At 35.5% G+C, this 14509-nt stretch overlaps 1 protein-coding gene across 1 annotated transcript; it reads left to right on the forward strand.

The window, feature by feature from the left end:
* Positions 1-1104: 1104 nt before the first annotated feature.
* On the forward strand, positions 1105-12406 carry LOC115986596 (3-hydroxyisobutyryl-CoA hydrolase 1-like). The gene is made up of 14 exons (XM_031109784.1): positions 1105-1231; positions 1706-1786; positions 3244-3312; positions 3847-3910; positions 4202-4281; positions 4385-4468; positions 6009-6093; positions 6925-7010; positions 9062-9183; positions 9625-9685; positions 9850-9948; positions 11795-11896; positions 11975-12016; positions 12152-12406. The coding sequence occupies exons 1-14, from the start codon at positions 1193-1195 to the stop codon at positions 12287-12289; spliced, it is 1152 nt and encodes a 383-aa protein (XP_030965644.1). The 5' UTR covers positions 1105-1192; the 3' UTR covers positions 12290-12406.
* Positions 12407-14509: the final 2103 nt, after the last annotated feature.

Here is a 14509-nt window from a genome sequence, read left to right on the forward strand (position 1 = left end):
TTTTAATGGAGGGAATGGAAAATTTATTTCCCTGTTTTGGGAGTTTAAGTGTGAGAGAATAGAATGGGTAGAAGGGAACACTCATTCCTTTTTATTTCCTTAAAATCTCAAATTTTTATTTCCCCAAAATTGAGAGAAATATGAGGAAATGGAATTAGATTTAATGATTTTTTTACTAAAATTCCCAAAATACCCTATATATTCAACCCTTTATTTTAAAATAGGGGTCTAATAGTAATATTGTCATAAAATTATTTCATTCCATTCCCTTCATTTTACTCTCAAACAAGATTACTTACATTCCATTCATTTTCATTTATTTTCATTCATTTATTTTAAAACATCCAATCAATATTACTTAATTTCATTTCATTCAATTCCATTTATTTCCATTCCCTTTATAATCATTCAATTCAATTCCCTTGTGAACTCTCAAACGAAATCTAAATATTTTTAACACACATACGAAGGAGAGAAGAAAATGTCTTAAAGAAAGAGCAGCGTATATCCAAAATGACATAAATAATCATATGTGAGTATTTTGTAAAATAATTAATTAAATTTTATCTTATTAAAAAAATCTTATTTTAAAATTGACCTAAAACAGACTGTTATTTTTGCATAAAAAGATGTAAAAGTAAAATGCATTCTCATTTAGGGTCTGTTTGGGATCCACTTATTTTACTGAAACTGAAAATTTTTTACTAAAATTATTATAGATAAAGGTAAAAGTTAGTTAAAATAGTATAGTAAGACCTATGAATAGTATTAAAAAGTGCTGTGAGACTCATAAATAGTAGTAAAAATAAGTTAAATAGTAAAATAAGTTAGCAAAATTAATTATCTCAAACAAAGATTTAATAAAAAGTGTAAAAACTTTTTATTGAAATTATTATAAATAAAGATAAAAATTAATTAAATAATATAGTGATACTTATGAATAATATCAAAAAGTATGATAAAACCCATAAATAGTATAAAAAATAAATTGAATACTAAAATAAGGTGATAAAATTAATCATCTTAATCTGGACTTAGTAAAAGTGTAGAATTTGAAAAGTCCTCTCGAGAGTTGTCGTTTCTATATATAGGCGAGCTTTATGGAAATTGGCAAAATCCCAACCGTGAAAGCAACGAGCTCCCATACCATACCACCGAGCTTATCAGCACGAATTCACAGAGAGAAAGAACCATGGCTCCGCTCAGTTCTACCAAACCCGACGACCCTCAGGTCTCTCCAATTTCTCTCTCTCATTTCATTTCCATGCTCTGTTTGGTTGCTGAGAAAATATACAATAATTGAGTAGCAGTACTTTGGAAACTTCTCTAACGAGCCAAACTCTCGGCAACCAAACAGAGTCTTAGCTTTTGAATATTATAGAAAACATGGTTTTTTTTTTTTTTTCTCCTGGGATAATATGGTTTTAATGATTTTATTTTTATTTTTTATTTTAATGAATTCATGAAATTGTAGTGTTCAACTAATTTTGAGTTATGCTGTTAATTTGATAATGGGGTGTGAGGAATTTGATTGATTTTATGGAAGTAGTTAGTTTCCTACTGAGTAATAGTAACTAGAATCCTTGAAATTTGAATAAATTACCTTAATAATCGTGGCATTGGAGATGTTTTAGAGGGCATTTTGATTGTTAAGTTTGCGCGTTTTCGATTCTTATATGTGTTTTTTGATTGATTGTTTTGACAGGTTCTGGTTGAAGAGAAGAAGTCTGCAAGAATATTGACATTGAACAGGCCTAAGCAATTGAATGCCCTCTCATTTCAAATGGTGTCACGCCTAACTTACTTTTCGATCATGTGTTTTTCTTGCATTATTATTTATATTGTGCTTTTTGGTTGAAATATATGTATGTATGTATGTATGTATGTGTATAAGTTTTCCTTTGTGCTTTTCTGCTTGTGTATATGCTTTTATTTGTTGCTGGCTACGCTACTTTATATGAGAGGATCTAGTTTATGATAGCAAAACAGCATTTACAAATGTACTGTCTTCTCTTAAATCACCCCATAATTATTCTTTCCGGGTCTTTATATTATTTCGAATAATAAATGATGTTCCAATTAAATTTATTGAATACCCCCACTTGAGTCCTACCAGTTGAGGCTTTTGCCCTCTTAATCAATAGAAAAAATATCCCACACTCTTGCACATTCTAACTGTAGGAATGAGAGAAAAAAAAATGTTGGACTGTTGGAGTGGGGTTTATACTATGAACATCGGGTATCGTTTCTTTTCAGGAAAATTTCCTTTAAATAATCATGCAAACATAGGTTGGTTTTTCCTTTTGTTTGGAGAAACAGACATATGGTTGAATGGCATTATTTGGTGCAATTATTTTTATTCAGGAAAAAAATGTAAAAAATAATAGTGGATATTGTTATTTTTGGCGTTTTCTTTCTATCAATTCTGGCGAGGATTGTCTTGCGAACCAGCCTTTTTTATTCTTATTAACTACAAGCTCAGCTTGTGGTTGGTGCAGAAGTAACTTTCTTTTAGATAAAAATTATTCACTCTCTAACCCAATATATGCATTAGTTTCAAAAGCAAACCTTGGTCAGTACTGTGAATATTTATTTCAGCACATTGTTTTTAGTTGCCAGCCACAGCTATAAGTCTGATTGGTTTTATCAGGTTTGGTTGACATGTCGGAAAGCATGTTTTATAGTAAAACTATGCAAGCTTTTCTTTTCAGACCCTATACTTTCAGTTCATAATACATATGCCCTAGATTTAGATTTTATAATATAATTTTTTAGTCAATTATAAATAAAGACATAAAATGAATTAAATGCGATGGTAGGGTGCAAAGCTCTGACTGCAATTTTTGATGCTGTTTCCTTGTTTCAAAATATGGACTTATTAGTCTATTGAATTAATTTTTGTAATATGGATGATTCCTATATCTAGTCCTTCAGGTGGATCAACCTTGTTCTGCTTCTTTGTTCATTTGAATATACATGCCCTTTTCTTACATTTTGTTATGTCATCCACAACTTTACCTGGGAAGTTTCTGCCTTTTTCAGCTCTTGTTATTTTGGTTTCTCTCATCCCATTTAGTGGTCATGATACTCTGCTTTTGTAAGATAATGTTATGTATAACTAATTCAATACAGCAATACTTGTGCATGCATGTGATAGTGTAAATGAAGCAACCAATTTGCTATAAAATTTTATCTGGAACTCTGTGTTTAACGCTTCTTCTTCTTCTTTAATAAACATTCTAGAATTCTCAGCTATTGGATCTTTTCATTGCCTATGAGGAGGATTCTAATGTGAAGTTGGTAATACTCAAGGTATGTCCATTCGAAGAGACTATCTTCATGTCTTATATTCAAATTGCATTGGAAATAAATCAGAAAGACAGTTGCATCTTTCTGACACTTTATTTTGGCAGAACTTCATCAATGTATATGTGGGTACATGACAGCGCATATTACATTTAATTTCTTAATTCAGATTGTGCTAATAAATCATTTTGATTGTTGTTTTGTTATGCATGTTGTAAGGATTTTGTCCTTAATCCTTTTTTTTTTTTTTTTTAAAGCAACCTTCTTAAGGTTGTTAACTTGCAAAAGTTGAAGAAGTTAAACTTCATTTAGTTTAGTTGTAAATTCGCCTTATAAAAAAATTTGTAAATTTACTAGTATAGCCAGTAAAGATTGTTCATATGCACAAATTTTATGAAAATTTCTTGTGCATATATGATACATAGGTGTTTTAATTGTTTAACTGAAGCTTATATTTCAAAAATTGGACATGCTTTCTGTTGTTTCAGACTTGCAGAGAAAGCAAACTGACTTCATGTTCTTTGTGGTCATATTTTTTAGGGAAAGGGAAGAGCATTTTGTGCTGGAGGTGATGTTTCAGCTGTTGTACGGGATATTAGTGCAGGTATAGGCTCTTGTTATTGCTCATTGGACCACCTCGCTGATCCTTAACATCTAGATTATTAATGACCTACCACCCAGATAAGGTTCACTCTTGGTTGATATGGGATCATCTTCTTGTTAAATTTTCTGCTAATGTTCTTTTCCCTTCAATGGTTCTGTGGAGTGTTTCAGTCATCTCTTCTTTAGAAGATGCTCAAAGTTTTATGCAAATGTCAAGTTTTTATTTTTTTAAGATGTAAAGGACATCAATGAAAATGCTGTAATACTTCCCCCTCATATATGTATGTATTAGGTAACTGGAGATTAGGTGCAAATTTTTTTTGGAAGGAGTTCACCTTAAATTACATTATGGCAACATATCATAAACCCCAGGTGACCCAGTTCACTATGAAGTGTAAATTTTAATGTATTTTTAGCATTTGATATCTGCGTGTATGTATTCTTTCTAACTGTTAGCATGAAAACATTGTTGAAGGTTTCAATCCTAAATGGAATTGTCATGGGAGGTGGGGCTGGGGTTTCCATACATGGTAGATTCCGGGTTGCAACAGAGAATTCGGTATTTATCTCTATTGATCTCTAGTTTAAATTTATATAGAAATTTAATTTCTCCCTGCTGATGATTATGAATTACACACTTTCCTGAGACTTTAGACAGCAGTAATGTATTTTACTTATTTTATCTCATTCAATTGATTATTTTCAGTTTTGAATGCACAAAGTATGGAATTATACGTGGTTGTTTATCTCATGGTTCACTACTTCCCCCCCCCCCCCCCCCCCCCCTCTTTTTATTTAATTGTTGCCTGCCATGTTGTTCTTAACTTATTATGTATAATTGTAAGTACAATATTTGCTAAATATGGGTTGTTATACCACTTTTCATCTTACTTTTTTGGGTACTTAAATAATCTTAATGCTCCCTGAGTCAATTACAAAAAATTGTTGTGCTAAACTGATCAAGAAAAGAAAAAGTTGAGGCAAATGGTGAATCAATAGATCATGTAGAATGCTGCAGGGGGTTGACCTGCAGATGAAAGTCCTGCCAGGGGGCATCCAATTTTTGAGGAGATCAAATGGGCACCTTGAGAATCTTATTTGAAGACATTGTGCTTACAACAAAGCACTGTTTGGCCTTAACCTTGTGTTTCTAATTTTTGGAATGTATTCATGATATATTCTATGAGAATTCACCACTCATCCACCCAAAAGGACATTGCCTTGTCTACCACTTAAAATTTTCAAATTTTTTACCAAGGTCTGTAATGACATAGTTTACTTATAGGGAAAAGGTCCATAAATGACTTAGCCTTTCCTTTGGTTGTGGCAATTAGAGTTTCCTTAAGTTTTCTCTTTGCAGACGAGAATTTTAAATGATGGTGTCCAAAATCTTCATTCTGCTCGACAATAAGAAATCTTGTTTGATTTTTTGAATTATTGGCAGAGATGCTTGAATGGTAAACAGAGTTTGTAAAAGTTTGACAAACTAGAGATGTGTAATATACAGAAGTGTTCAATTTGATCTGATTTTGATATTTTTCTGGTCCTCCTTGGGATCTACTATGTGTTTTTATTTTGGAGGTAAAACATTTAGCTAGGTAATTTTCATTGTAATGACCAATTGTTGGAGCTTAATCTTTGTTATGGCTTAAGCTTCTGGTTTCCTTTCCCCCTTTTTTCTTCAATGCTATCAATTGAAATGTTATCATTCATTTGTCTTAAAGTGGTATGTAACTTTGGTTTGTACATTCTATTTATTGTTGATGTGTTCCATGTGGATACATGATTTGTATTTACATATAAAAAGAAGGATTGAGCAGTATTGTTTTAATTTAGTAGTTCTAGTTTTCTTGTGTGTGATCATAATGGCACTAAAGCATTGAATCACATTAAAACTCCAAAACAAATGTGCTTGGGCAATATTAGTGTTTGAATAATTGACCTCCTCGGAAGTTCTAGTGTTACACCCTTTTACTTTCGATACCTTTTTACTTAACCAAAAAAAAAGTTCTAGTGTTACACACCTTCCTATAAAAAAAAAATTGAAGAAAGAAATAGTAGATCTAGGTTTCTTGGTTAACACGCATTTGATATTGCAGGTCTTTGCAATGCCAGAAACAGCTTTGGGGCTCTTCCCCGACGTAGGTGCCTCTTATTACTTGTCAAGACTCCCTGGATTCTTTGGTAATGGCAGTTACATCATTGATATATATAGTAACTCTTTGGATACCAAATCTTCCCTGAAAAGGGGGTGAAGTTCGTTTTCAGTAGGATTTTGGTTGTTATATTTCTTTAACACTAAATTTTCTCGAGTAGTTCAATTCCTATTTGTAGGTTTTAATATGTATGACTGACTGATACTATTGTGAACTAGCAGTATTGGTGAGAGTATTATATGTGCTTGTTATCATGGTATGGGACAAGTGACCGAGAGAGGTGCATAATATGTAGGTTGGGAGACTCATGGGGCACAAAAAGTAAAAGGAAATTAATAAAGAAAGAAGAGGGAAAAAAGGGATCAGGCACTTAAAGGGTGTTTACATCAGAGTATTAGAATTGATTAGGTGTGGTTGTGTCTATTCTTTAATATATGATTTGATGATGTGGCATGTTGGGATTGGAGGGTGTAAAACTTGAGTTTTATACTCCTTATAGAATTTAATCTCATTTATTCTATTGTAATTTTATTTATTAGAATATGTATAAGTTGTTGGTATAGGAATTCTATGTTTCTAAAGAAAGATTAGCAGCAGGTTGCATCTAAGCTTAAAAGTGTCACAAAGTGGTCTTTACATACTTTTATGCTTGTATTCTACCCTCTAATTTATGAAATATTTTGCATTATTTTGTTATTCTCGTGGCCTTTTTTTTGGTAACCTTTTCTCCCCTTCCCCTTTCCCCTTCCCTTCTTCTATGTGCATATCTTTTTGCTTATGTTCTAGCTACTTTCATGAAGTTATAGATTTAGGTCTCCTTTTCACTCAGATATTCATTATAATTCTAAATCATTGACAGGAGAATATGTTGGTCTTACCGGCACTAGGTTGGATGGTGCTGAAATGCTTGCATGTGGGCTTGCAACTCACTTTGTCCCCTCAGAGGTAGTGCTCCATCCTACTTTACATATTTGATTTTAGGTATATTGCTCAAAATTATAATGAAGGAAAAAGATACACTTGTTTGGTTGAGGAATAGTTGGAAGCAGTAACATGCATTGGCATGGTTTTGCTGGCATGTGGAGACTGTACATCTATGAAGCACGGGTGCGTTTCGGGACTCGGGTGCGGGTGCGGGTGCGGGTGCGTGACTCGGCAATTTTTGAAAAAATAGGGTGCGGGTGCGGCGGGACTCGGCGATTAAAAAATTATTAAAAATATTTTTATTTATATTTTCTATATATTTTTACTATAAAAATATTCTTAAAAAACACATTAATATACTTGATTCATAAAACAAAGAAAGAAGAAGGCAAAAATCACATCTGAGGTCAGAATTTCGGCTGCTCCGGCGAGTTTTAAGGCCAATTTCGGCCGATTTCGGCCGTTTCCGGCCTGTATCGGCCGTATCGGCCGTATCGGTCTCCGGCCGATACGACCCGATATGGCCGATACAGGCCCGATTCTGGCCGAATCAGCCCGATTCGGCGCGAATCGGAGCCGATTCGGCCCGAATCGAGCCGCGTCGGCGCGAATCCAGCCGATTCGGCTCGAATCCGAGAAAAAAAAAAAAAAAAAAAAACTCAGACGCGGCCGGACTCGCGGTCAACCGCGTCGGACGCCGCGTCCCGCGTCGCGCCGCGTCGGACTCGGGTGCGCCACCCTCCCAGCCGCGTCCGTGCTTTCTAGCTGTACATTCACATTATGATATATTGTATCTCTTTTTCTAAGGACTATTTTTTAAGGGTTTTTTTTTTTTTGTTTTGTTTGTTTTTTGGGGGGGGGTGCGAAGTACATTAGTGATATACATTATACATACATATCTGTACTATACTTTTCTATGACAAGAGTGCACATCCTTTCTCATTAAAGGTGAGGGTGTCAGTTACTAGAAACATCAAAAATCAAATTTGCCAATGAGCTCTAACTTAAATGGCAGCTCCTTTTTCTATAAGAATGGTATGGATCGCAAAGCAATGGGTTTGAGACCCATTTCTTTCCCCTCATTCTCTCCTCTTTTTTGTTTCTCAATATTAACATCTCTAAAAAAGCCACAACCAGGCCTCTAGTTTGGCACATTCCCCTAATTCTTGATACTCCAAATCTATTCTCTCCATTAAATGTGAGTTTTAATGTGAAATTTGTCATGATTTGTCATTGATTTTTATATGCACATATGAAGTTTTTGTAGATAAGAGGTACAAGGTTGAAATGATTGTGTTACAATGACAACATATTGGCACAAGCGTTTTAGGTTGTAATAGTAGCAAGCTTTGTATTTAAAGCTCTTACAAAGTTCCAGAAGCCATTCTTGTAGGATCCCACAAGCTTCGTATGTAATGTGCTTACAAGAGACTTGTTTATTATATGTGTATATGTGCGACAGACTTTGCATTTTATATAATATTAATTTTTCAAATAGTTGCTTCTTTTAATATGGCATGGAGCTTTCAAATTAATATTCAAGGAAATGTCATTTGTGATAGTAATTGATTTGCAGTTGATTGAAAAATCAGGTTTTCAAAGATACAAAATAAAATTATATGTGCTGAAAAGTAGACAATGGGTTTTTTTTTTTTAAGTCTAGGTACTTTTTTTAGCTAACTTGGGTGTCCAAAGCTCTTGGAGCCCCTAACTATTCTCCCGGGTGTGTGTAGTCCCTTATCCCACACATATAAAGTAATTAGAGGGAGGAATCTCTTGTGAGTGATCCCAAGATGCTAGCTAGGAGTTTTAAACCTAGGACTTCATAGATCTGATGAGGACTTGAGAACCACTAGATCAAACCCTTGGGGTTAAGTGTAGGATATACTTACAAGTTACAGTACCTACTTTCTCTTTAAGAGTTGTCTTCTAAAATCTTTTGACTCATGCCATTAACATGAAATGCTATGCATGTGTAGTCCTCACCTTTCTGTTTCTCTGCCAAATGTTTTATTTTTAATTTGCAATACTGTGGCATTTGAATGCCTTATGTGTTTTTGATTATTGGCCAGAGATTGTCTTTGTTGGAAGAAGCACTGTGCAAAGTAGATTCAAGTGATCCTGCCATAATCTCTGCGGTTATTGATGAGTACTCACAGCAACCTTATATGAAAGAGCAAAGTGCATATCACAGGTTATTTCTGCATTCATAATTGTAAATATAATTCTTTTTGTAATGACCTCTACAGTTTTTATTCACTTAAATGCATTGTTCGAGTTAATGGCATCTACAGTTTTTATTCATTAAACTGCATTCCATGCATGCCAAGGATTTTTAATAATTATGATGTCAAGGAAATGAAATTAACTCCTCTCAATGAATGTTCATATGAAAAAAGCTTAATTGATTTATTTTCTATATGTATCATCTTAACATACATCGATAAATGAACTATATCTCACAGATTAAGTGCTAGACAATTCTATCAGAATAATTTTTGTATTACAGAACTAATGTTTTCATTTTTGAAATGCAAACCTATGCTTCTGTCCAAGATCCTCAAATTTCTAATATTTTTTAATATTTTCTTGATTAATTCCAATCCTCAGTTTTTCCGTGGTCACTTGGCTACAGATTGAATGTCATTGATAGGTGCTTCTCTCGAAGAACAGTTGAAGAAATTATATCTTCTCTTGTAAGTTAATAATATTAAATTTTATGTGTGTTGATAAAATGAATTTGTTGTTATCTTTGTAAGATGTCTTCTAATAGTTTACAAGTGCTTTGAGTAATATTCTTTTACCTTTGGTGTTTGCATGTTACCACTTGCTGATAATGATCTTGTGCTGGCTGTTTTAGGAAAAAGAGACATTGAATAAGAAGGATGATTGGATCTCTGCAACACTCCAGTCACTGAAGGGAGCATCTCCAACAAGCCTTAAAATTTCTCTGAGATCGGTAAGGGAGCAGCAAGCATTAATACTGCCATTCCAGTCAGCATTTAATTGTTATAGAATGATTAACTTGTGTAGCTGTGTTTAAGATATTCATTATGTGACACAATGCATGTATATTCTTATCTACAACCTCTGATTGGTTAACTTAGATACTGTTGTTAGATCAGATAAAAAGGTTTAACAATCTCATGGAAAAGGGGGCCTGCTTAAAATGACAGATAGGATGATGGAGTGATTCTCATTGTATAAGTAGGTTAGAAGATATGTTACCATGTTCCCCACTTGGGACTGCAAAAGAAGCAACCAATAATGCCTTTGAGTTCTATCTGTTGCTATTTGTCATCCATGGAGACGAGACATGGCTTTTATGCAATAAGGACACCAACACCAAACGTCTGAATATAGGACATTAATATCTGACACAATATATTTTCTAGTGGGCAGGACAGAGCATGATGGAGACACAATAGTGACAATATGAAATGAGTATTTATCTTATTAGATATACTAAGGGCAAAGATTCAGCGGTTGGTCTAGAGAAGAAAAAATTTACATACACACACATACATACATACATGCCTCTTCTTCCTTCATAGGAGCTCTTATTATGTCTAAGTTATTTCTTTTTAAAGTAAGCAAATAAAGTTATATGGTTTCTCAAAACTGTAGACTATAAATCTTCATTATTAGGAAATAAATGAATTAGTATAAATCCTCATTATTAGGAAAAAATGAAATATGCCAATGTGTCTTCCCAAGTCTCAAGAATTTTGGAGTGTGTATCAAGTGTCAATTCTGTACAGATGAGAACTATCAGATATCTCAAGCTTCATCATGTGATGCAGTCATGGAAGATTAATTTGTTATTTGCAAATTTGTCTAGTCAAGATTTATTTTATGGACCTATGTGTGAAGTCCATTTGAGTAAACGTCATGTGGTTCTAAAGGTCTTAGGATTAAAATCGTTTTTAATTTGGATTTTTATTTAAAAGGTATGATCAATTTTGTATTTAGGAGCAAAATTGTAATTTAAGGGTATTTTGGTAGTTTAGTTGAGTCTAGAATTTTCTAGGAGATCCCAAGTATCATGGGTTTTTCATTTCTCTCTAGAACAATCAATTGAAAAAAAAATAGATAAGACTTCGTTCCCGTGTTTGTTTATGAAATTAGTTTGACACCTAGATTGTTATCTGCACCTAGCACATGGGACTTGTGACATAGTTTGGCACTGGTTAATCAGGAAAAAAGATGTGCTATGGCCATTGGAGAGCATTTGAGTTAAATACTTTAGTCACTGTGAGGTGGGGATTGTGGTAGAATTTGAAGGAACAACCAGAAATGTTAGAGAATGAAGTTGGCTCCTTAGAAAGAGAATGTCTTGCACTCCTGCTATTATGATTCCTTTTTTGTTTTATAGGCCAATATAAGTTTTGTCTTGATAAAAAATAAATAATGGTCTTGTACCATTTGCCTGCTTTTTTTGGCTTAAAGAGAAAGACGCAGATTGGTTGATATGCATGATGCTTTTTTTTCCCCTGTAAATATGTGAAATCATAGTTGTAATAATAGTACACAAAATTTTATTAATATGTGCAAGAGAGCATATCATTTGAAGTATGAAGATGGAATCTGGGGGTTATCTGACATATGATCTCCTCTGTTGTATGGTTACCACCATTAAAGAAATATGATACACCCGGATCTATATAAATGTATGGCCCTGTTGAAATAGCTAGTGGAACATCTGCAAGAATCTTTATTTCCCTCAATAACTTTATAAATGTAGACAAAACTAAGTTGTCTCATGAGATTGTTCCAGTTAATGTTTATTCTCTTCTTGCAAACAGATTAGACAAGGAAGGCTCCAAGGTGTTGGTCAATGCCTTGTTCGTGAGTATAGAATGGTTTGTCATGTCGTGCAAGGAAAACTCAGCAGGGATTTCTTTGAGGTTTCATCTTACTCACATATTTTTCTTCTCCTAATTTCTTCTTTTGAGGATCATTTAAGACCTCCCCTTTTACTGTAGGGCTGCAGAGCTATACTGTGGGATAAGGATAAGAACCCAAAGGTAGATATGCATTCTTTTTCTGTATCTTTGGTATTTTAGATTTCTCACTCAATATTTTTCATAAATATAGATTGCTGTTTATTTTTCTTATTTCATCTTACGCTCTCTCTCTCTCTCTCTCTCTCTCTCTCTCAGTGGGAACCCTCTAAATTGGAGTTTGTTAGTGACCGTATGGTTGACTCATACTTCTCTAAAGTGGATGATGAAGGCTGGGAAGATCTAAAGTTCCCTGCAAGATCTAATTTGCATGTATGTGCCATTGCAAAGCTTTAATGCATGAAGGCGAAAAATGGGGAAATTGATGTACTTTTTGAATCATAATAAAATGGATATCAACCTAATTTGTAGTTTGACAATAATAATAATCTCATTAACTTTCTTTTTGGTCAACCCTTGTTCATAAAGCCAATTTTAGTTGAAATGATGGAAACGATTTCAGTCCCTTACTGTAATTTTTTGTTTGTAAATCTTGGAAATAAGTTTAAATGCATAATGTCAATTGGAGCAGACCATGAGGTTCTTTAGAATACGTATCTTGGCCCCTTCTTGTGTTTTCAACAAACCGTAAGAAATTCCCAGTCTTTCAATATGCAGAGAAATTTAATTTTCCTTCTCTACCTCATCCATGTTCAATAGATCTTCTGAAGTTTCTGCAACATGGCCAGCCAGTTTCAACTTTTGAGTCATTTGATTTAGCATTAGGTTCTTTAGATTCTGGATGAGATCGATCTTCAACCAGATGTATGGGACACTCCATTTACGACATTGAGCTGCAACTACCTTTTTCATGCATAAGTTTTCTCATTCTTCTAACTTCTTCCCCACTTTTGCGTTCTAGCATAGATGTATGAAAGCAAAACATAGATTCCATCATTTTCTGGTTCCAAAATATAGCGTCTGGCTGCTTCCTCCCTAACTTGACATTTTTAAACACCCTGCATGCACCAATTTGCCCCATTTGGTTCCATGGGTGTAGGGTCACGATTCCGTTGCGGCCCAATAATGTTGTTGGGCTCGCACAGGAAAGATCCCTCACAATATGATTTGTAGAGAGTGGGCTTGAAAAGCTTGGCTTTGGTCACGGGGCGATGTTCCGGTCTGGATTTTAGAAGGATTCCTGTAGAAAAAAGGGATTGGGCCTGAACGTTTAAGCCCTACGGCGTCACACCCTATGAGAATGGGCTCTTCGGAATTGGTCCGAGGACCATTGAGGTCTGATCCCGGTTACCCGACGGTGGATTTTCTCTGTTATGTGCATGGGCTGTTCCGGCGTTCTCATTCATTGAGTCTTCCTCTTTTTTCCGTAGGATCAGAGCCCCTTACCAGATTCACTTACTTCTTCTTTTATACTAGCCTGCGTTCGCTGTCCTTCGTCCACGTGTAGGGTCAACCTTTACAAGACTGACATTTGTCCCATCAGTCCAATCCCAGAATTGTTGGGGATGATTGATAAAACTGAAGAGTACGGCTCTGTCAGGGGCAGGGCATTGAATGGCAATGAGAGCAGCTTTCCCGGATACTCTTAGATTCTCTTTTAAGTTTGGCCCTATACCCGTTTTACCCCTCTTTTCCGTTGGGATTTTGGATCTGTCGAGGACTGGATTGTCCTCGGCTGGATCCCAAAACTATTTGGTGCTCTGTATCATAGAGCTTGGGCCATGGTTCTCCTCGGCTTGAGCCTTCGGACTCTCTACGGGCAAATAGGCTTGGCCCATAAATTATTGGGCCCCACAATAGCCCCTCAAAACCCTGCTATCCGACTTCTGGGTTGGAAAGGAGGGTTTTGGCAAACCCGGGCCTTCAGTATGGCTTATTTAGTTCAGCCCTGCATTAATGTGGGCGGTTTTCCACTTGTCCAGGAAGCCCGCCGGTTTACAAGGTATTCTCTTTAATCTGCTCGTGATCTACTCCTGCCGCTTGGCTGTCCATGACGCGCCTTTAATGACTTCCCTTTACGAGGCTCATTTATGTCCGGCGGCTCATCTGATGAGATGGGAAAGTGGAACGGACGCATCTCTTTTCTTCAGATTCTTTTGGGAACCTAAATGAATTTAATACCCCCCGTTTTGCCCTTCCTATAAGAAGGCAAGCAGGAGGCCATCACTTTCGTGCAAACTCCCTTCCATCCTTCTGAGATCTGAAACCCATAGCTTCCATTAGCGTTTGCTTAACCCGATTGTTATACACCATATCAGTATACGTCCACCATAACGAGTGATGAAGGAACCATGCCCCTCCTCAAAACACCATGTTCTAATTAAACTCGAAATGGCTCGGTCAGGGCAAGGGTGGCGCAGACTTAAGATTCGTCCCGCCTCCCTTTCAGCCAAAATCCGAAGCAGGGGCTCGTCACGTCAAACCTTCGGCGTGACTGAGTCGAGAACGCCCACTATCAGCACCACCCGGCTCCTCACGAGCATACCTAACATGGCACCAGTGTGTTAGGAGTCAGGGCTGAGGCAGGGGCTAAGTGCTTCTGCTTCTTCCTCTCTT

Source organism: Quercus lobata, chromosome 4 (assembly GCF_001633185.2).
Source record: "Quercus lobata isolate SW786 chromosome 4, ValleyOak3.0 Primary Assembly, whole genome shotgun sequence".
Lineage (NCBI taxonomy): Eukaryota > Viridiplantae > Streptophyta > Magnoliopsida > Fagales > Fagaceae > Quercus > Quercus lobata.